This window comes from Ammodytes marinus, assembly GCF_949987685.1.
Source record: "Ammodytes marinus genome assembly, chromosome: 17".
In the NCBI taxonomy this organism is placed as follows: domain Eukaryota; kingdom Metazoa; phylum Chordata; class Actinopteri; order Uranoscopiformes; family Ammodytidae; genus Ammodytes; species Ammodytes marinus.
Window position 1 is genome coordinate 8,062,918 of NC_137221.1, and position 24,286 is coordinate 8,087,203.

Sequence of the window (24,286 nt, forward strand, 5' to 3'; positions counted from 1 at the left end):
ATTTTGGACTGCTACTCTGCTTTCTTGGTCATTCAGTTTCCAAAAATCCCTTTTTCTTCCCTTTCACACCTCTCCAACCTTCTCTCCTTCACATACAGCCTCCAGCCCTTCTGCCTGGATCATTTTTTGACTCTGTAATTAGAAGTGATGGGAAGGTGAGGCTTCAGCGGGCACCAAATGAATAGAGTCATCAAGCTACTTTTCAGGACTATAGCCCAGCCACTTAAGATGCCTTTTCACCCTGTGATGGGAATTTTAATTGCCTACCTCTTGGCTTATAATTGGAGTCTATGAAGAGGCACTCTTCTTCTTCCCCTCTTTAGCTTGTGTGTGTGTGTGTGTGTGTGTGTGTGTGTGTGTGTGTGTGTGTGTGTGTGTGTGTGTGTGTGTGTGTGTGTGTGTGTGTTCTGTGTGTGTGTGTGTGTGTGTGTGTGTTCTGTGTGTGGATTCTGCATAGCCGGTTCTTGTTGTCCCGGGGAAATTGTGTCGCTCACTTATAGGAACAAAACAACGCTTGAAGGTATAGTGGATGACACAAACACTCCATATTATCGAGTATTATACAACAGCTTGAGGGCCTGTCTTTGATGCACATTTTCTGCCTTTAGAAGTATAGAGAAATAGGCAACTCTTACCGTCGCAAAGAGACCGGGATGAAAAGTTCAAACTTTCAAATCATTCTCCATTTTTGTGATGTCTATATCGTGCCTCTGTTGAGAGAGCCTGAGTGTGTGTGTGTGTGTGTGTGTGTGTGTGTGTGTGTGTGTGTGTGTGCGTGTGCGCGTGCCATCTTTGCTGGAGGGGACGGGAGGTTGGCGGCGTCCTGCTGTGCCAAAGGGAGAGAGAGAGAGAGAGAGAGAGAGAGAGAGTTGTTTGGAGACACAGCTGTCTTTGTGAATGACAGTGTGCTCTGATGCAGCAGTAGGTGGGTGATAGACAGTTCAGCTCATTAGACCAACAGCGGCAACAAACACGCACAAGCAACATAAGCACGCACCTCTCACACAGACTCACGCACACACACACACACACACACACACACACACACACACACACACACACACACACACACGCCTCTTTTACATAATTTACAAACAGTTGATAATAATACATACAGTATACCGTAACAATCTTTCTGCATGTCCACCAACTGAAGCAGCAAAAAAGCTACTTTTGCATTAATGCAACAGTGATAATGATGTCATGCACTTACAGGGTCCATTTTCCTGAATTATGAGTACTGTTACTTCTTATACAATTTACCAATATTACTTTGTTTCTACTTCAGTGGCATGGTCATTAAAGGACTTGTAGTTGAGTGTTTTCAAACAGCAGTATTGCTATGTTTGCTTCAGTCAAAGCAGGTGATACTACCTCCAGCACTGCATTCTTCACACCTTGCAGATCACCTCCGCTCTAAACGTGTTTGACTTGAACTCCACATGATTGAGTTTGCACTTGCACTGTGTCAGTAGTGAAGGGAAGAGGATGTAGAGACGTGAGCGCGTATACGTGTATGCTCTCCTTGCATGTCTGTCCGGGCAGATATAGCTTTTTCTCTGGCTTTCACAGCCAATCTCCTGCAGCCGGCTTGGGTCAGACACACTGTGAGACTCTGTGTTTCTTTGTGTGTGTGTGTGTGCGTGCGTGCGTGCGTGCGTGCGTGCGTGCGTGCGTGCGTGCGTGCGTGCGTGCGTGCGTGTGTGCGTGTGTGTGTGTGTGCGTGTGTGTGTGTGTGTGTGTGTGTGTGTGTGTGTGTGTGTGTGTGTGTGTGTGTGTGTGTGTGTGTGTGTGTGTGTGTGTGTGTGTGTGTGTGTGTGTGTGTGTGTGTGTGTGTGTGTCGAGCCTGTGTTTTTATTTGTTTGGAGCTGCGGGCAGAGGCTGTCTGGCTTGACAGACGTGTCGTGATCAGACAATGCCTCTACCTGCAGGCTAGAGCACACTGGGCCCAGAAGAGTGTTCAGAATCAGTCAGTGTGCAGCTGTCAAGAGCAGTTTAAGCAAAGTCGGGCCCGGCCTCTCTCTCCCTCGGTGAGAGCGCGGGATGCCAGATTTGACAGATTTGTAAGCTCTGTAAAGGCTGAGCCCACGGGTTATAGGTGTTTGTTTTTGACGTACAGCACACCCTCATGTTCTGTTTCCCCCTGTTTTTCACCCTCCTCTGATCTGATCATAAGTTCACAGACGCAAACGTATTGTGAATTTTTAAAAGCATGTACTGTATGTGTGAAAATGTTCCAACGTTTCATTGTAAATGTTATATCCAGGACCGGTATGTTGATCGGTTTATTTTTTGCTATAGTCAGGTGTTCTGGTCTTTGTCTTGCCCACCCACCGAGCCTACTGACTGGCACATTTAATTATCCCATCACTGACAGACACTCTCCTCTCAATTACACAGACAATCACCATGTCTCTTGCACACATTCAGACACACACACACACACACACACACACACACATTCAGACACACACACACACACACACACACACACACACACAGCCACAAACACACACACACACACATACACAGCCACACACACACACACACACACACGCACACACACACACACACACACAAACAAACACACACACACACACACACACACACAAACACACACACACACACACCCCTTGGCACATCAACGCCCTGCAACATATAATCTCGTATGGAAATGTGACCAATCCAGGTGTCTTCCCTGCACTTTTCCATCCCCCTCTTGGACACAAATATACAAGTGTGTGTGTGTGTGTGTGTGTGTTACACCTAGACACGACTAATTCCCTCTAAACACAGCCCCTCCTCTTCCCCCCTCCCCTCCCCTCCCCCCTTTTACTGACAGGGATGGTAATAACCCGAGATAATACCTGTCTTTGAAGCAGGATCATGGATAATATCATTGTGCCCCTTCCCCGTCCTTTTCCCACTGTTACCCTATCTTACAGCGTGACCCTACTACTATGGCTATTTGAAGCCGAGCGGAATAATTGTATGTGTGTGTGTATATGTATTTATGTGTATTTGGGATTGAGGCATCCAGGTGGTTGGATGCTGATAGGGCAGATTAGACCAGTGTGGGAATCGGGGACAGGTTGCCAGATAGCGCTCCACCGCTGAGGCAGGTCGATAGCCACAGATTGAAACAGCAAGACCCGCTGCAAGTTAGCGAGACCCGGGGTGGGGGGAGCTGCTCCCATATACAACATCATTAGATTAGGACGCAATCACATGCATGCACGTACAAACCACCTGGTGAATAAAGATGTTGCGATTTTGAAATATAATATTTTTCAAGTAAATACATACTAATCAAAAACACAATAAGATAAATACACATACTCATATATACACACAATAAACCAAACGAGATTATTAAGTGCTAGGGTAAAAAGACATTGAGGAAGAGAGGGTAAGATCAATAGTTGCATTGTCCCGTTACAGTGGTTGGTGCCGTCCAGAATAGTTAAGAAATAGTTTCAGCACCATGGACAGCTACACCTGTAAAACCAGTGACATTTACTCTACTATTGTCTATACTCTGAAAACTAAAGCCCATCATATTTTATATATTAACCTTTATTTATACTCAAGGGATCAATTGAGTGGTGTCATCTGGACTAGAACATGGAAATCACATGGCAGTAAAACAATTAAGTTCAGTTCCTGTTCAGACCAAACAGAGTGGGCTAGGCATCATGGGACATGGATTTTAAAATAGAGCATTTCTTTATATAAACGGGAACTAATACATTGTTTTTTCAAATCTATTTATTTAAAATCGTACGCATATAGGTCTATATATACTCCTTACAAATATATTTATATAAAGTGTATGCGTGCGATTGTACGTGTAGTAATGTAATGTGCACCACGATCAAACACAGTTGTTTCTTTAATTTCCTTGGATAGAATGAGCCTTTAATATCTACATAAGGGCAGGTCAGTGGTCACGCTACACACAGAGGCCGCCTTGTTGCACTGCCATGTTTCTACATTAGCACAGAACAGACAAACTTAACGACTAAAAGGCTATGCTTTTTTATAGTGGGTGTCCAGGTGAATTGCACCTGTTGGAAGTCAAAGAAGTACTATATACAATAAATGGATCAACACATCTTCTCCTCATCACTTGGTATTGTGAAAAGAGTTGAGGCAGTGGATGATGCAGTCTGTAGCATCTAGCTTCTTGTCCTTGAAGGCCACTGTAGCTTCTGGAATTATTCGAATGAGCGTGGTTTCCTAGGGGACCGTTGCACTCTAGAACTTTCACCAATAGAAGCCACAGAATATTCCAATATTCCACACTGCACTAGGTACATTCTACAGTAGAACTAAGGTGGTGGTGTGATGTCATCTCTGACCTCATAAATCTCTGGTGGAAAGTCTATAAATAGGAGCTTTTTGAGACTTAAAACCAACTTCCAGGCTCCCTTTGTGGAGCCAGGATGGAAAGCTCTGCTGGTCACTGACCTTGAGTGAGCCAGAAGTATCGTGAGGCTTGTTCGGTTTGCCTGACGCGGCCAGATGTACCTTGAGCATGGCTCGGTTTCCCTGGCAGCCAGATGTACCTGCAGCCTTGCTCGGTTTGCCTGGCCGCTCACGTCCTAGTAATGCAGGAAGCTCTTAATGCTGGATGCAGATATACGAGCAGGACGAGCTCCAGTCTCTCATGAGACTAGGGGCAACCAGAGCTTACCATTGCTGGAAGTTCATCTTTCTTTCTTTCTTTCTTTCTTTCTTTCTTTCTTTCTTTCTTTCTTTCTTTCTTTCTTTCTTTCTTTCTTTCTTTCTTTCTTTCTTTCTTTCTTTCTTTCACACACACACACACACACACACACACACACACACACACACGCACACACACACACACACACACTCATGGCTACCACACAGGGTGCAAGATAACTAGGTTCAGTGTCTTGTCAGGGGACACATTGACATGTGGCAGGAGGTGAGGGATCGAACCCCTGCCTCCTTTCTTTCTTTCGTTTGCAAAGAGCTGCTGAAACTTCTTTTAACGGTCTGCTTTTGATTTAGGCAGTATAGTCAACAAGGAGTGAATTACTTTGAGAGAAAACAACAGTATTCCTCCTCCCAAATGATAGTTGAAAGCATGCAGCGGTGGATTCAGGCTTCAAAGAGACAGCTGTCTGTCAGCAGGACATTGGAAAGTTAAAATCTGGGTAAAAAAAAAAACAAGCGAGGAACTACAGAAATGCAACGCTATTATAATCCTTTCCATTTTTAAAAAAAGTTTAGCTTCTGGACACACAATACTGTAATGTTAAAATGTGCTTCACTCCACTGGGATTTTGAAACCATTGCCAGAAATGCTCGTGGCACACAGCGCATATAGAAAGCTCCGGGGACCGCCCGACCCAAAGGAGACGTTGTAATGCTCCCCACTCCTCTGGTGTCAGTCACATAAGTGGTTGCACCATCCGTTTAACCTGCAGTGATGCTGAGCCCCGCGGTAACAACACTCTCGCTTTCCATTAACCCTTTGATCACCAACAGGCCTTGACAAGATATACGGCTCTCTCAATCATTTTCCGACCCTGCCACTTACAGCTGGCTACGCGTCTTGCTCTACCATCTTTATACCCGACACACATACAGCGGCTCCACTTGCTAATATGCGCAGGCAAAAAAAAGAGCTAGTAGCTAGTTTTAAAGGTGCACTACATGCTGTTTGAGAGGAGTGGGATTGGTTGACATTTGCAGAGCCTGCGGTTAGTTTCCAAAACATATTTACTCTACATGTAATTCTTAATATTGAATAATTCTATCATCATAAAGCAAAACTGAATTATTTTGAGGAACCTGCAACCGTATTTTTGACTAGAATATGTTTTTTTATAAACAAAACGGTGGTGCCCTGCTGCTGTAAACAACAACAGTGAGACAGTAACTTTTCAGGAAACTTTCCTATATTTCAAACAGTGTTCCAGGGGTCCAATTTCCCTGCGAGTAAAGTTTGTTTCTTCAGTAATGAGAATATAGCTAAGGAATTTTAAATTGTTTCTTACACACCCAAAGTAACATAGTGCACCTTTTAAGATGGTGAGCGGTAGAACAATGAATATCTCCCTCCCTTCTGACAAGATGGATGTCATCTCAGCGGAGGTACAAACAGGCCTGCATTGGGAACAGCGGAGTCCCCCGAGAACATAGATGGTTACAGAGTCGCGCTCAGGGAAATGGAGAGATAAGGAGGAGAGGCGGAGAGAGAGAATTTCCAGAGAGAGAGAGAGAGAGAGGACCCCGTATAGAAGTGACACTGCAAGATGTTGGCGGTGGCCCCCCGGGGGATAGCAGCTCCTCTGCCTGTCCTCTCTGATAACGACAAGGAGATGCCAGTTGCACCCCGGATGCCTGGGTATATACACCATTGGAGGCAAGGGGGATGGCCCAAAGCAGCCGCTGCCATTTTGTGCCAAACGTCTATTCATGGATCTACCTGCCATGGAGATCTCAGCTTAGAGAGAGCTGCCATATAAACCCCCCAGTGTCTGCAGGATAGGGGGATTGAGAACTGGGTCTGAACTGGAACTTTGGGGATTTGTTTGGGAAACAGTGTGCAGTGTTTATGACATGGCAGAGTTTGGCGACAGTTATAAAGGGCCAAATGTTATCGCTAAGGGAAGTAAGAAGCGAAAGGAGCCCGACTAGCATAGTAAAGCATGTACTGCAGAATGCTGTAAGAAAGTGTTTGTTGCTCTCATTAGTGGTCACGGTTTAGGGAATCAGCGAACTGTGCATACAAAGTGACAGAAAGCAAGTACTAAAATAGTATGTGGCGAGAAAGAGAATATATTTACATTCTCTTTTAACAAATAAAGATTATTAGGTAATAAATGACAAGTTACCATTTACTGCAGCTGAAATCTGATTTGATTATTTTAAGGAAAAACAATTTTCTACATAATTTGTTTAAAATATGAAAATGGTCAGAACCTTCACTTTCCTCATTGACCACCCTTGAGTTTGTGACAAATATCTTAAGGGTGTCAGAATGTTCAAGCAGTTCGGTTTAAAACAAAAACCGGTTCTGATAAGCAGAGCAGAAATCCTTCGAACCCTCATGAATCTGGTCCCTAGCTTGTTCTTGCAGAATGACTGAAAATCCCTGCGTGGTACATCCGTGTGCAACCCATTTGGCTTCAAACTCTTTCTGATTTACTTCCTTATTGCCTCACTTTTTCGGCCCAATCATAGTGTTCCGTTTGAAGTCTATATACCATTAGCTGTTTCAGTGATGGGTATGGTATACAGCAAAGCTTTCATAGCGGATCTTATCGGAGGCTGTATATCTTGGTGATGAGTGTCTATCAGTGTGTCCGCCGTGTCATTTCTGCTCTATGATGAAGCTTTGAAAATAGCTGCTGTGTACTTCTGCTGGAAAAGCTGGAGAGTCTTATGGCCCATAAGGCCATCACCTCTCCTATATTGCTTGTGAAAATCATTGTGCAATTTGTGTGCGTGTGCGTGTGCGTGTGCGTGTGCGTGTGCGTGTGTGTGTGTGTGTGTGTGTGTGTGTGTGTGTGTGTGTGTGTGTGTGTGTGTGTGTGTGTGTGTGTGTGTGTGTGTGTGTGTGTGTGTGTGAACATGTGCGAGTGCAAAAAGCCATTTCATACAGCAGTCGGAATCGATTTCATCCTCTCAAACGCGACACCGAAACCCAACATTACCTAACGTTTGCTGCCAAACACTCTGGTTTGTCTGTGTTAAAGTGGTAGGCATGTAATATATTCCAGCTTGGAAACTGTTTCATCCACATAGTATTAATGGCTCCATTGTTGTGTCCAGATGCTTCATGGATACTGACATAGTATCAGAATTTGACTAGGAAATACTGTTAGAGATGGACAGTAATTTGTCCAGAAAAGATTAAACTTTTCTCATCATTTTTTGTGACTACTGTTACCAAGTTTCAAGAAGACATTTCAGAAGTGATACAGTAGATCACAAAATGGAAGTAGCAGCAGAGCACATCAGATTCCTGATTAAATATGTTTTAGAAGCTGTGAAAGGATGAAGAAGCATTTTGAAAAAAAAAGTTGAATAGTTATGAAAGTCTGATCCTGTGTATTGGTATACATGTTATGTTGCATACCGCACCCATGTTCAAACACACTATGTTTGTAGATTATAGTGAATGCCTCTAGGGTATTAAAACTGTTCGGCCACTGCTTGTTTGTCCGCCACAGATGGGAGACCCCACCACTGCAGAGGTGAAAACACGACCTTAACCGCTGTATTACTTTTTATTTGCGCCCTCTGGTGTGTGTGTGTGTGTGTGTGTGTGTGTGTGTGTGTGTGTGTGTGTGTGTGTGTTTGTGCAGAAACTGTGCACACCTATTTCTTCATGTTTTCAGATTGAGCTGTGTGATCTGAAGTTTGGAGGCATGCAGGCACCAGTCCTATGCATTATTAAGCTCACACAGAAGGAAAGAATAGCAAACAATAGCCCTGGGGGTAGAGCATGGTCGACACTGGTTGCTTGGTTTAGTAAAGTATTCGTATAAGAAAAAGGAAGGCGGCACCTGTTAGAATTTCCTTTCACTTTCAACCCTCATCCGATATTACATCCTACCTACCTTTTTATTTTTCCTTTACCACTGGCCCATCTGACTTGCAAACGTTGTACTATATTTTTTCTCCCGCTGCTTGTCATGTACTATGGGAGGAATTGGATTATTTTCTAATGATTAGGGCTTCAGTCTATTTACGCCTACAACTGTTCCCTCCAACAAAAACAATCACCATGAATAATGGATAAATACCTGTATTTGAGACATCAAAAAAACGACAAATGGGGATGGACAGTGAGAGTGAGAGAGAGAAATATCTTACAGACGAAGAGAGTGTGTCTTTGATCCGCTGCCTAGAAATGACTGTAATATCCTGCTGTTTGAGAGGAGGGGAGAAGGAGCTGCAGCAGAGGTGTGTGTGTGTGTGTGTGTGTGTGTGTGTGTGTGTGTGTGTGTGTGTTTTTGTGTGTTTTTGTGTGTTTTTGTGTGCTTACGCAGGTGCATTTCTGGTGCTCACACAGTTCTTGCTCCCGGGTGAGTGACAGGCAGAACATATTCATTAGTGTGGCTGTTTTCAGCGAGGAAAGCAGAGAATGAATTGATGTCTAAAGGTCAGGTATAGGAGATGAACAGGAAGTGAGAAGAGCAAGAAAGATGGAGCCGGTCAACTGATTGCGTGACCGAGGGCGGGGGATGAGGGGAAAAAAAGGATGAAATTAAAAAACTAGACGACGAATGGGAAAAGAATCGGGGAGAGAGAGAGAGAGAGAGAAAATTAAAAAAAAAAAAATCAAGAAGTGAACCTTTTTCATAGGGGAGTATAGAACGGCGTTTGAAAAAGTATAAAAAAAAACAGCAATAATTATCATCCATAACTGACAGAAATCAACCATACCCTCTCGTTATTCCATCCATGTGACCTGAATGACACAGCTCCTCCCAAAACACAAAGGCCTTTTTTGGCTGAGCTCACGGCACGGTTCGGCATTCCCTTTTTATTTTTCTTGGTATTTTTGACTGACAGCCTGTTTCGCTACTTCATTATATACACGGCATAATTAGCACTTGAGCGAGAGTGGGTGGTGCTTGCTGATTATCATACTATGCCGCTGCCTGTCACTTGTTGACAGAGAAACAAAGAGTCACTCTTTTCCCATTAATTAAATTGTTTGCTTGGCGAGCCGGTGCCATTATATAACAGTGCCACCATCTAAATTTGGAAAATCTCTAGCGGGGATAATTTATCCTTCATTTTTTTTCTTCTCCTCTTTAACCGTGATCAATAAAGGATCACATTTCTGTCAGGGTAATCTTCTTTTTCTTTTTCAACCGCTGCACGTTCCAAGATTGAGTCAGAAAATAAAGTTCTGAGGTTATTTTTTTTAAGTGAGAGAGTTTATGAGAGGAAATTTGGGAGTTTGGGATTAAGAGCCTCTCCCCATCTGTTAGTCTCGTGTCGATACGGACTTGTCAGTCAATCCATATGTGTATTGATCTATTGTCAGTCCCGGTGTACCGACCCAAGTGCTGTTCGAAGCCACACACACACACACACACACACACACACACACACACACACACACACACACACACACACACACACACACACACAAGGTAACTTATGCAGTGTGTATCCATGCGATGGAGTTGTCTGCTCTGTCTTTAATAATTAACCTGTTACCTCTCGCTTACCTTTGCCTCGTTCTTTCCCATCTCTCTCTAGAATGCCCACAATCCATGTTTCTTTAGCTCACACACTACAGGTTTGAGAATACAGTGGAGTATATACTGTATGCTTTCTATCAGAACCCAGCTTGTAAGAGAATTGACTGAGGATTGACCCCTTTGTCTTTTTGCCTGTACAGTCGAGTTTGGTGTAAAAATTCTGAAATGCAGGAGAGTAAAGACTGTTTCTGATGTCCTAGAGAAAACACCTCAAGCTTTTGTATGTATATTAGATGAGACTGGAGTCCTCACACTCATCTTTCTCTCTCTCTCTCTCTCTCTCTCTCTCTCTCTCTCTCTCTCTCTCTCTCTCTCTCTCTCTCTCTCTCTCTCTCTCTCTCTCTCTCTCTCTCTCTCTCTCTCTCTCTGTGTGTGTCTCTCTCTCTCTCTCTCTCTCTCTCTGTAGCACCGTCTCTGATCAGTGAGCTGCGAGCGGAGAAGATCGAGCAGAAGGGCATCACGTTGGTGTGGAGGCAGCCCTCCTACCCAAACATCAGCAGCACCGAGTATGAGGTCAAATACTATGAGAAGGTAAGACCACCGGTACATGATCTGTACATATCACTGGTGTGTTTTTATTATACATCACTAATACAGATGCATATATACAGCAGCAATTTTTTTTCTTCTCTCCGTGTCCTGTTCGCCATATGAAGTAAAGTTGTCTTAACCTTTAAAATAATATGTTTAAGAATGTGATTAATGATTTTGAACCAAAATGATACATCTGCACGGCTGAAATTTATCGGACCATTTATCGGTATCTGTATGTATGGGGTTTACTAAGTAACTTGAACTTGTGGTACTCCTCCAAAAAAAGATGGTGGGTGCCTTAACCCATTGATGACGGCTGCTGCGCGATGCCACATTGGCTCTCCTGCCTGATGCTGCATCGTGCAGCATTATTACTTTATCTAATTTTCATGGCATTCCCAGCATTGAATGCACTGTCATTGGTTCAAATACACATGAGGTGGGTTTTGTTGATTTTTTAAGACCACGTGACCACCCAAAAGTTGTGTGGTTTGCCGAAAATCATGTCAATCAAAAAAAATAAAAATAAAAAAAATAATTAAAAAAATACGCCAGCTATGTCGGCGACAGAACAGTTAGTGGCGTTTGGTGCGCAGAATCAAGGTCTACTATAGACTACTGACGAAAATCACACAACACATTGCATCTATTTATTAACAATATTTAATAATTTTCTAATTCATCTAATTTTGACGATTTTTAGAAATATTTGTTGGTTTGTAAGCGCTATGGGAGCATGTTTAAATAAAACATGTGAACCTTAACTTTTAAATGTATTTTATTTCATGTTTCTATGTGCTACACAGGCTTAGATATTAAGGTTTTGGTAGACTTCACAATTCGTACTATTTTTTCAGAAAACCCTCAGGCATTAAGGACATGCATCCTAGATTGCCATAGTCATCAATGGGTTAAAGAAGAAGGGGAAAAAAATATTGTATATCATGTTTCTGTGAAAATAAAATAGCAATAAGTTATTGTTAGATTAATTTTAAACTCTTAAATATTAATAGCAATATCAGGATTGGCTTATATTTGGTATCCATGGTGACTGCATGGACATCATGTCTCCTCTGACTTTAGTGCACCCCTGCTAACTTGTATGTATGGTGACCATATATGGTATTTTGCATCCACTTCCATGAGACCACACTATTGTCTTCAACTCCTAACTAGGGAGTTATCCCTTTATAAATCATGCATTTTGAGTGCATTGGAAGGGCCAATTAGCTATAACCCTGAGTCCATATTACTGCCACATTTTCTTTTGCTGTCGCTGTCGTTTCATGGGCCCTATCAAGCTCATTTAAAACATAGCACCTAGTCAGATTGTGGCCCGCCCCGGCGACAGTCATACTCCTCGCAGTAAATCTGTCATGCACGTAAACCACTGCTGTCACGCTCACGCCTCCGCCTCAGTTTTCTTACGCTGTGTTTTCTGGCACCTTCAGGTCTGTATTTGGACTGTGTCGCACTCTCGCCCAAATTTTCACACCTCCCTCTCTTCTCTATGCTTGGCCATATTTGATTAAGCCATGCTCCTTACTGCTACTACTCCCACATCTTTAGAACAGAATGAGAGAGAGAGAGAGGAGGATATAAACGAGGGATGAAAAAAGACTTGATGATATGCTTGTAAGAGTGCAGTGATGGAAATAAATGAATGAATGTGCTCTGTGAGACTAGATGTAAAAGAAAAAAGGCACTATATTAGCAACCATATTTTTGACTGGCCATTAAATGAAAAAGGCAATACAAACTAAGCGACAGCAAAGAGCCTATAAAAGGGCAAACTATGGCTTTGCTTTATCAGTGTAGTGTAGCCTTTATCTTTCTTTGTATTTTATTCTATTCACTTTACACTGCGGGCCCCACAGATTTCCGACTGATATTTATTAACTTGTTAACATTTTTTTATACTGCCATTGTAACTGTTCAAGGTCTGAGGCTATGAGGGTTTTAGTCTGGTTCATGATGAATGACACAGCATTGACGACAGTGATGGCTAAAAATGGCCGTGACTAATCGTGATTAATTGGGCTGTGTATTCATTACTCAAAAATGAAAAGAAAAAAGAACGTCATCTGTGACTCTGTTGTTGTTTTTCTCCCAGCAATCTTTTCTAAGAACTCTTGTGTTTTTATTCCTCTCATTGCCTACTCTGTCATCCTGTCTGATGCACATACTGTATGATATCAGTTCACTCAATAGGATCACCTCGTTAAACAGTAGCTCCTATAGTCAAAGATCATTTCACTCCACTTTGTTTCCCTTTCTGTTTTTTTTTTACTGTTCAAGGCTATTGTCGGACCTCCATAAAGATGGCAATAAAAACCGGTTCACGCAGTTCAAAATCCTAATCACAATATGTAACAAGTAGAGTCGTGCGCAATTAAAAACGTCCTTCTTACTAGCTTTACCAGGGTTACCTCATTTTACCCATTCACCTGTAACCGATTTGTCATCAAAGTTGTTTGTACAAGTATACACTTAATTGGAGTGATCTTAATGACGCACAGACGGCATGAAGAATTCAAACTAAACATAATTAAGGGTTATTTGTTGAACCGAAGCAAAGATAAGAAGTGGAGTAATTAAATGTGTGCCCGCTTTTTGCAAGGTGTGAGTCATACCAACAATGGTTTATTTTATAAGACCTCTAAAATGAATAGAGCTATGCTTTCATTACTGTCTGAAATGACATTCATGTATCTCCAAAGCGCCGAACGAGGCTACTTTATTGAAAGAGAACTCCTGGACTTGGCCGACGTAAACGTGCAACTTTTTGAAAGTTCCTCCGACTCTTTGAAACACATTTCCGCCATCTCAATAAGTGGAACGCCACCAAACGTCCTTGATTTGGTCACACCATTGTCTCACACGCCTCCACGTCTCCCGGCATCACGGACCGTGTCTTGGAAACGAACAAGGGCATCTGGCAAAACGGGTTCCCACCTAATCTTCCCCCTCCTTCCATCCATCTATCCATCCTGTTTTTTTCTCTCTTTTCTTTGCTTCTCTCCATCTCTCACTTTCACTTCCTTGTCTCCGCAGGAACAAAAGGACCAGAGCTATTCGACCGTGAAGACCGCCGCCACACGCATCAGTGTCAACAACCTCAAGCCTGGCACCACATACGTCTTCCTCATCCGGCCCTTCTCCACGCCGGCTCCCTCTTCGTCCCTATCCTCCTCTCCTCTCTCCTCCTCCTCTTCCTCCTTTACCTCTTCTTCTACCTCTTCTTTGTCGTCCTCCTCCCCTCCCCCCATCGACTACGGAGCGTACAGCGCGCCCCTGGAGCTGCAGACACTTGGCGAGTGTGAGTAGTATCCGTTTTACACCCCCCCGGTTCTCTTCAGTTTTCTCTCCACTGACTCCTCTCAGCACTGCCAGGCGGATTAGGGTTCTTGCAGCAGGCACCTGGCCAGCCCACACATGAGGCGTAAGGCTGTAGGGTGAGAGTGAGAGTAGAGTGATGGGGAGAGACGGAGAGGGAGGATGGGACTGTGTCTGAGAATATACGTGTGAAGATCCAAGATTTCATTCCTGCAATATAAGCTGTGAAATGGTCCTCCTTAGTGAAAGTTGATCATTGGGTGTCCGAATCGCTGGTTCCATTCCGATAGGATAGTAGATCGATTCATTGGACACTGACAGTGAAACAGTGTTTGCCGATATCACAAAGTCTGTCGCGATATGACTTTGATTCAAATTTATTCAGGGTACCTGTGATCGATATGAGATATCATATCCCCATTAAACACATCCTGTTATATTCATATAAACTCACAATAAAACAACTTAAATACGATTTCATAATTTCAGTTATTTGAAATAGTGTCAGGAACAGACAAGCAGAGAGATTGTCAAAATAAAAGTGTGCATTAAAGACGGCTATATGCATCGATGTTTGGGTTTTTTGACGTTGGGTGGATGCGGTTGGATCTTTCGCCAATTAATCAATATATTGATCTATATCCATGTATCATAACACCCCTAGTTGATACTGTGTCCTTTGTGCTACCCCAGGGTCTGGGGTTTTGACTCAGTGACTGTGTTTCTGTCTGTTTCTCATGCCTTATACTTGGCATAACTTGTTAGTTTTGAATCTTTTTTTGTACTCCAGGGATAGGGATTTGTTGAGCATTCATAGTGGTAAATATAGCGCTGCCGAGCTGCCTCACACCATTTACACAGTTCAACTCAGCTGAGACCTGCCCCTGAACAACCGCTATATCTTTCACAGTTGGCCCGCGACCAGCTCCACCAAAGATTATTGATCTATTTTTCAGCGGATGGGTTTGTGCGCGCTTGTTAGTTTTAGCTTTAGGGTTAGAGGTTGTACTTTGCAGAAAAAGTTTTTCTGAACGATGCATATTCAGTTGGCTGCATTTGCCTCGGGTAAGTGTCAATAGAATGGAGAGCTGAAATATCACAAGGCAGCAACACAGCAGCTTCTAGTGGCCGTGAATGAAAATCAGGCCTGGAAAAAAAATGAGTTAGTTACTATTTGTAGGTTGACTGTAAGCAAATAGTAAGCATTGCCAGGTGCACAGCTACAATGTGGTGGGGAAAACTTTAGAAGCAGTATGTTTGATAAATGATAAAAGTGGTCACTACATCAACCTTTCACCTTATTTTTTTCAAATCTACATGGACAAGCAGAAAATTGTCCATGTTTAACTGGTTGAATTTTTCAAGTCCATGTATGGATGAAGATAATGCGACGGGATTAAATGCTCAGGAAAAGGTTCTTAAAGTACCCTGTTTTGTTGATGATTGTAGTTCAGATTGACTACAACAAACACAAGTAAATGGTCCATTAGGGGTTGTTGGCTTTCTAAAACAGGAAAACCTCAGTTTACCCTCAGCTCTTACCAACCTTCTATGAAATTAAATCGGCTCTAAAAAGGTCAATGCGCATCTACTTTAATTTGGCTCTGATCTCCTCTTCTTGTTCACTCTGAGTATGCAGGGATTGGATATTTGTGCCCTGTACGCTGGTGTGTTTAAATGTGTGTATGTGTGTGTGTGTGTGTGTGTGTGTGTGTGTGTGTGTGTGTGTGTGGCGTGTGTGAGCACAAAGATGCTTCTACACCCAGCAAAGTGTTTTTCTTTAAATGTGTAATGATTTGGTTTTATCACTTGTTTCCAGTGGCCCTTGCGTCCAGTGAACAGAGCCCGGTGGTGATCATCATTGTGGTGTCCGTGGCAGCCCTGATCATGCTGCTCTCTATGGGAGTGGGCCTGCTAATCTGGAGGAGGTAGATATGTACACACACACCTAAACACACACACACACACACACACACACACACACACACACACACACACACACACACACACACACACACACACACACACACACACACACACACACACACACACACACACACACACACACACACACACACAACAGATTAACTCTCCATTCCACTATGCATTTCCTATGGCTCATTCTGTCATTCTCATCTCGATCCTAATACCCCCGTTGCATGTCACACAAACAAACACCGACACACACACATGTGTATTCAAACACTCCATCATAGACACAACACACTACGCCATAATAATCCAGATTAAAGTAATCCTGTTGATAGGAGGAGTCCCTTCTTTGAAAGCAAAGTGTTTTGTGACGGAGAGAGAATGGCTCACATTGACACGATAACCATCGCCATAGTGTAATACGCGACGTAAAGAAGTGGAAGGAGCTTGATAAATGGGTTGCGTCGATGGGGAAAAGCTCTGTCAGAGTCCAAAAATCTTCTTCTTTGATCATTTATTTCAGTGAGGAGTTCATAGTTCAGTGGCTATCTCATTAGTTTTAACATAGAGAGAGAGAGAGAGAGAGAGAGAGAGAGAGAGAGAGAGAGAGAGAGAGAGATCAAAGCAGTGTCACTTGTTTAAGTAAGACAAGTAATTTGCCTGGCCGCTTATAAGGAGGTCAAAAGTCTTTTGTGCTTTTTTAAAATAAGTGGACAGCCCAATTTCCCTATTCATTATTTATTTAAGATAAATATTTAAGAAGACGACTTGGGACAATTGTAAGTATTTAACTTAGAGCACATAGTTTGAGTTGCAGGTAACAGTATGGACTTCCTCCAGTGTGACCTCATTTTTTTTCAGCGTACTGCTCAGTCCTATTAAATCAAGATTCTTTTAAAGTAGGGGATTTTCTTTGCCGGCTGTGAGAGACCATCCAGAGAGCAGCAATCAGTTTAAGAAGCTTTTATAACTGTAATTCTATTTTAAAGTGGCAGCCCCGGTACACTTAGACCCACATACTTGGGACTAGAATTGCATTGATTGTCATTAACCAGGAGTAAAGGTTAAGCAAATGTTATGTTACGTGATTTGAAAGTGGTTTTTTTTTTTTAATCAAAACCGTTAAGAAGGAAAGGAACAAATACACTTGTGAACTATTTGTTGACTTAAAGAGGCCTCTGATGATTAACATTGAGACAAGCATCACTTGTTAAGGTTAAATAGCCACATGTAATCAAGATCCTTAATGATACTAGCACAAGCTGTGGGACTACTTCAACATTTTTTGCGTTTGGGCAAATAAGTGCAGGCAGTGGTCCGATAAAATACTAAAAGACAATATAGACAAGCATAATACATAACTCGGGAAGTAAAAAAAAACCTGCCAGACCTGAATGAACTAAATGTGATAAACTGATGGAGTTTGAACCATTGTCTATGGCGTCGACTGTTTGTGGGATAAAGTTTTAGAGTTTGATAGAATGCACCACTTCACTCCCTTGTGTGTGATACTTGAAAGCATTGCTCTGTCAGTCTTTGTGGCAAGTATCTTTAGGTTCATGGTTCTTCTAAACAAAGTCATACACAATCTAGCTTTCATCAATCAGCCAAGTATTCCTTGTTTTGGTTCAGTGCTGATGTGCCGTGTGCACACCTCATTGTCTTGTTTATTGCACAAGTATATCCTGACACAAACTTTCATGTTTTATTCAACTGAGCAGATGGGAGGGGGGTCTTTGACTCCTGTCCAATTCTATATTCTGCCAGCTCGCCTCACACTCACCCACGCCTAAAACACACACACACACACACACACACACACACACACACACACACCACATTTTACTGTAATCACAGCAGGGTGCACATATCCACTCCCACGCAGGTACACACATTGCAGAAAACAAACTTTTTTTCAATTGATATCCATCCAGAGGGATTTACAGATACATTGTAACAGCACACACACACACACACACACACACACACACACACACACACACACACACACACACACTCAGCATCGATGCCACCTTTCAGCCGGATGAAGTGCCTTCTCCATGCGTACGTCTAACCCATATAAAGAGGGGGATTGTGATGTGTAGAGACCACCGGACCATTTCGAGATACACACAAACAGCAATGATGGAGTCAACCGGGTGTAGAAATGGGCTCTATTCACTCACAGCAGCAGCAGCATACAAACTGGTGCTGTCAGTCAAACTTCTATTAAGGAATATATAGGCATAGATTTGTACTTGCAGGCTCACTACAGGACACAATCAACATTATATGCAAAAATGTGCAAACTCAGAGTACACGCACACATAACATTTGTAGTATATTGTTGCTTTGAGGGCAGGCAGCGTCATCCCCTTATGCACACAGCCTATAGCACCCAATAATAATGCTTATCTCTCTCTTACATCACATGGTCTCCATTGTTCATGGCTGCTGGGCCATTAACTTGCTCTTCATGTCCTGCATAGAGACAAAGAGGGACTGGCTTGATGCCTCAATTATCGTGCTCTCGTGTTTGCAAAGACAGCCCGCTCCCGGCTACACGGCTGGAGGGTCTCGCTTACATCGATCTGCCTACTTACACAGACACATGCAAATGAGTCCAACTGCACAGACAGACACACTCATGCACACACACACACACACACACACACACACACACACACACACACACACACACACAAAGGCAAGGACATGAGAAAATCCGGTTTAATGTCTCATTTTTAGTGTAAGGTATGTGTCAGCAGCAAGCCGGCTCGGCCTCTTTTTACAGCTATTCTGTCCCTGAAGTCCAAAACACACCTGCATCTGCCAACTTGTCTATTGTTTTCTATATAAAGGGATGTATTATTAGCATACGTGGACTCTGTGTCTACACTGCAACGCAATGCACCACTGTCATATTTCACAGTATGTTTGCCGTTTGAGGATAGAAGTACTGGTAGGTTCTTATTTTCCAGATTTGCTTCCTCAGTTGGTGCAGCTGTACCGACTTCTATGCTCCATTATATCTCATCATGTTATAAATCATCACTTGTACTTGTTACCCTGTAACAAAGCAGACAAGGTGAAAGTGACAATGTCCAAGAATGAAGAGAATGATGGAGCTCAAAGGAATGAGTACTTTGTATTTACATCCTCTTTGAAAACTGTAATCCATCACACACACACAACACACACACACACACACACACACACACACACACACACACACACACACACACACACACACACACACACACACACACACACACACAGAGACAGTAGTCCGTTGGTCCTTGACAGAGTGGGATTGAGCCAGAGTTCCAGGACATTGCCCAAACATTTTCCAAGAAACATCCTCAACCGGTCAGTTCAGAGATGGTTTAGCCTTCGCTGGCAACAACAGTGTGTGTGTGAGTGTGTTTGTTTGTGTGTGTGTGTGTCTTTGTCTGGTGAGTGAGCAACAAGTCTTCAGGAGCAGGAGATCAAGGAGAAAGGAACAAGTGGGGTCATAGGGCCATTGACTCCTGGCAATTTAGTCTCAAAAAGTGAGATTCAAAGGGGTAAAATATGAAGGAATGGAGAGATGGGTGTGCCAAGAGAAAAGGTCTCAAGCACTGTAGTGTATAGTTTCCTGCGTGTCATGTACAGATCAGTGCCTGCATGTCTCAGCTCCTGGCAATGGAAGAAAACCAAAAAGCCGTCACCATTTTGAATATTCTTAACTTATTAATACAGATGAATACAACCTAAGATGGATAAAAGTTAGTTCTGCCCTACATAAGTCTCAGCTGGCCTAAATTCCCCCAGCTTCACTTTACCTGTCAGCTCCGATTCTATCCCTGCGCTCTCTCGCATATTATTCAGATTATTTATATAACCTCCCTTTTATTAAGAAGAGAGAAAGCAGTGAATACATTTACATGGCATCTGATCCTTTTTCATTGTTCTAAAAAGAATTGCAATATTGTGTGGGATGCACATATGATGATTCCCATGCAAATCAAGAGACATTCAATGTCCCATTGAGACGCATAAAAACAAAGTATTATGTATAGTATACAGAGGATATTTATCTTTAAAATCACCCTGAATAAGTATACTATAAGCTATAGTCTAGTTTGCACACTGACTCACCTTACATGGTTCCCTTCTGAAAATATATAGGACCCTTGGGAAAGATGCATTACCCCTTATGCTTCTGATGTGACTGCTGTTTTCTTTTCTCAATGCTTTTCGACAAGCTGTGTACAAGAGATAGCATTTGGGCCAATGAGATTGGAGCTAAGAAAAAACATTACCTGATTGCAGGTCATCAGAAATGTTAATTAAAAATGCATGAACGTAATGGCTTCATGAAATTCATAGTCAATTATTATTGGACAGGATGAACTTTTTGACAAATTTGACCCCAATGAACACAATCCAGGCTCAGTCAGTCCAAATAACCAAAACAAGACATTTTCCCACTTAACCACAGTGCTGCATTAGCCATAAAGGTAATGGTGGTAATCTATATTTTTATTAATGAAGACACATCTCATGATAACAAGTATTGCCTTGTGCTGAAAGAACTCCATTGTTGTCCAAAGACTATTAAAAACGCATCAGTGAGCCACTACATTACACTATTTGACATTAGGTCATTACAATTAACATGGCCACCATCCTGCAGCCTTAGATAGTCACCAGCGCAGCAATTACTGTACAAAGCAGAAAATAGTCCCCAATAAAAAGTTTGGTCAACTTTCGACAGGAAATTCTTGGCAAAAATCAAAGTTTGATGAGGCGTAGCTGATGGTGTCAGAGTTTGGCCAGAGTCTGCAGTGTTTTGGCAAGCACACGTTTTCCTCTCTGCCATCTGGTTCGTCTGAAGTGTGAAATTCAAAGATTGGTTCAGAATTCCAGTTCAAAAAGCAGTTTCTGGAAATGCTTTAATAGACTTTATGATATATTTTTTTATATACTGTATATGTTGTCATACTAATGACTAACTATGATCATTTTATCATTCCTGCATGTTTTCTTGGCACCCTCCACTTTTTTTTATCTCTCCAGTCGCTCGAATTATTAGATTTCGGGAGAACGGACTCTATTTATCAATCCAAACTTGTGTTGACTGAAGATCTTTTAAAGTAATGAAAAGAGCCCAGAATTGACATGAGCACTCCCCCCACTCCCCTCCCCCTCCCCTTGTTTTTTTCCCAGCAGCGTCTGCTCGAGCTCGTCCAATGTAACTCCTGCTAGCGTGGTGCTGCTCTCGACCTCCTTCTCCACTCTTCCTCCTCCTCCTCTTCTCTCTCCTCTTCCTCCCTTCACACAGCTGATGCCCAGGTACACTGGCATGTCTGCACTCCCTACTACTCCCTTCTCCCTTTTTCCCCCTTCCCATTCTTTTCATCCTTTTCTTTCATACCAAGAGAATGACAATAGGCCAAACATAATTTCCTCCTCTTTTTGTCATGATTTTGAGCCCAATCCATGTATCCTATCAGCTCTTTGAATTTGAGAGCTTCTACCGCAATTCAATTGTACCTTGTGCAATGACAATAAAGAGATTCTGATGCGGTGCTCTACCACAATATGAGATGAACTCATTGAGAGTGTTGTCTAAGAATCCATATAGGCTCCCAAAAAACAAGCCACCATCCCTATAGAACTACTTTGCATCTGCCATTTCCTTTATGTCACATCTGTGACATTTGGGAAACGGAAATGGAAAATGGAATCACGTCACGTGACTTTGACCTTGCGCAGCCCTGCCAATTATCCTGTTTCTTCCTTATTTCCTCTCCTCTCCAAGGCTTACTTTGCCTCCTACTCTCCTCACTTCCTTCATAGCACTTAGCTTGTCCCCTTCAATCTGTCATTTCTCTACTTTCTGCTTGCTGATCGTCACTCCACCCTACCCCCCCGTCATTATGTTAAGTCATAGCTGCAGCTTTAGCATCCATCCTGGCCCTGCACTCTTTCCTACCACCCTTTTCTTTCTTTTTTCCTTTCTCCTTTCTCCTTCCCCTGCCCCTAACCGTGCGCATTAGGGGCTACGGTATTCTTCTACGATTTCTCCTACCCTTCTGCCCAATTATCCTCTTAATCGTAACCTCTTATTTTCTTGTCACTTCCTGTGCCTCTCGGTGATACTTCCCCACGTTTTATTTTTTTCACAATGATTAATCCGCTGCTTTGCCTCATTCCCTTGCCATACCCTCCCCCCTTTTAAGTCTCCTGCATCTTGTTACTCTCAGTACCTCCGTGCCCTCCCTCTCGCTGCCTTTCCGCTCGCTGTGCTCCCTTATCTATTAATTCTGCTCCGTCCTCTCCTCTCCTGTCTGGTACCTCCTGCCCTGAGGATCTGTGCTGCATGTGTCTGCTGGTGTGTTTTGACAGACAGGGTGCTGACCTTGTCTCAGACCCTGCTGCCGCCCGCACACACAGGCTCCGGGGAATGTGTCAGCCTCTCCCTCACGTCACGTCTCTCCCTCCTTCACGCGCAAACACTCACAGGGACATGCAAAGAAAAAAAAAATATATACAATCCTTTGCTTTCCTGACATGCACATGAATACACAACTCTTACATACATTTGGGTCTATGGAGACGTGCATGGATAACTTCACTCACTCAATTTACAGACTGCACCCCGAATGTCATCACTCCTCACGTTTTAACTTCAGAAATTTGCAAATCAAGGCTCAATTGCCAGACCTGTGCTCTCTATTCTCTGAAAACATGGCAACCAGCCACAATAATTATGTTCCACCTTCACGTATTCATTTGAAACTTGGCCTATATAAACTAACCTTATATTTTCCATACATTTCTGAAATATATTTAGAATTTATTCAATCAGTAGTAGCTACCCTGTATGAGAGAAGCATCTCAGATGGACTGTGGATTTCACCATCACATTTGCTTCAATTCCTCGGCTGTGTCCCTCTTCTTTTGTTTATCCTCCCTCTCTCTAATCAAAGTAAGCTTGGGGCTGGGTCTACAATGTCCGTTCATCACTTGGTAATCTGTCACTTACTGTGTGTGTGTGTGTGTGTGTGTGTGGATTGTTCGGTGTGTGGGTGTGTGTGTGTGTGGATTGTGTTTGTATGCCAAGTTTTCCTCTAAGCCGAAAAGCCATCAGCAGTCCGATCATAGAGAGCTCTCTCCTCTTCAGACCCCCTGTAGTGGCAAGCAGGATGGCAGATAACCGTGTGTGTGCACGTAGAAGTTGAAAGTACACAAGCAAACCGTTTTGTTGTAATGTGTGTGCGTTCGAGTCTTTTTCACACAAAAAGTCCCATCAGGGTGAAACAACAATAGCGGCATCAATTCCAGCCCGTATCAGTGTGTTTCTGTGACCCAGGCAGGATTTCATCTTATTCAGCCTCAGATCTTACTGTTGCATCAGGAGTCTTTCTCAATGCCTTGGCGAATCCTTTTCATATCCATGGTCCTCTATGCTCATCTCCCATTTATGGCACATTCCATATAATCTATCACAAGAGTTGCAAGATGAACTGATTCTTGTATTTTGTTTGTGTCTGCCAAATGGGGACCAAAAAAAAACACTGTCTGATGCCTGTGTTTGTTTCTCTTTGCAGACAATGCGGCTACAGCAAGGCCTCTCAAGAGGGAGACGAGGAACTTTACTTCCAGTGTAAGTGACAGCAGTGATCATTATATCCCAAATGTGTGTGCGTGTGTGTGTGTTGGTGTTTATGCTCAAACTCCAAGCATAGTGGGAGCAATCTGTCAATGGATGTTTTATCTTTCCTGCTACACGTGCCGGAGTGCACGCCAATACACACAAACAGACGTGCATTACAGATGACTTTTGAGGCTTCGGCGCCACGGCATTAATTCCTAAATTCTGAGTGCACGCTTAGCCAAACTCTGAGCATGCTGGCACACTCGATTAGACGTTGTGCAAGGCTGAGTTTGATGGGGAGAGATTGGAATCGGGAGGAGGGGAGAAAAAGATAAAGAGCCAGGAATAGTGGGAGGAGAGGGGGAGGGGTGAAAGGGAAAAAAGGGTAAAAGCTCCAGAAGAGGAGACATTGGGCTTCCAAAACGGATGTCAAATCTTGTTGTTGTATATGATGTTGTACAAGGTTGTAAATGCTGATTTAAAAAAATTAAAAAACTCTCTCCGTAGGCTTATTTGCTTTAACAGTGACAGAATGGAAGTAGTTTGACATATCTCTGCCCATTTGGTTGTAATAGTGCGT

General features: G+C 42.9%; 1 protein-coding gene across 1 annotated transcript in view; it reads left to right on the forward strand.

The window, feature by feature from the left end:
* Positions 1–24,286, forward strand: part of epha10 (EPH receptor A10) — a gene marked incomplete at its 5' end in the record, with an annotated part of 137,276 nt that overhangs the window by 100,135 nt on the left and 12,855 nt on the right. Inside the window, 5 exons of the mRNA XM_080046098.1 lie at positions 10,666–10,790; positions 13,848–14,112; positions 15,949–16,057; positions 21,273–21,398; positions 23,660–23,715. Coding sequence (XP_079902224.1) covers positions 10,666–10,790; positions 13,848–14,112; positions 15,949–16,057; positions 21,273–21,398; positions 23,660–23,715 — 681 coding nt within the window. The remainder of the gene's footprint in view (positions 1–10,665; positions 10,791–13,847; positions 14,113–15,948; positions 16,058–21,272; positions 21,399–23,659; positions 23,716–24,286) is intronic.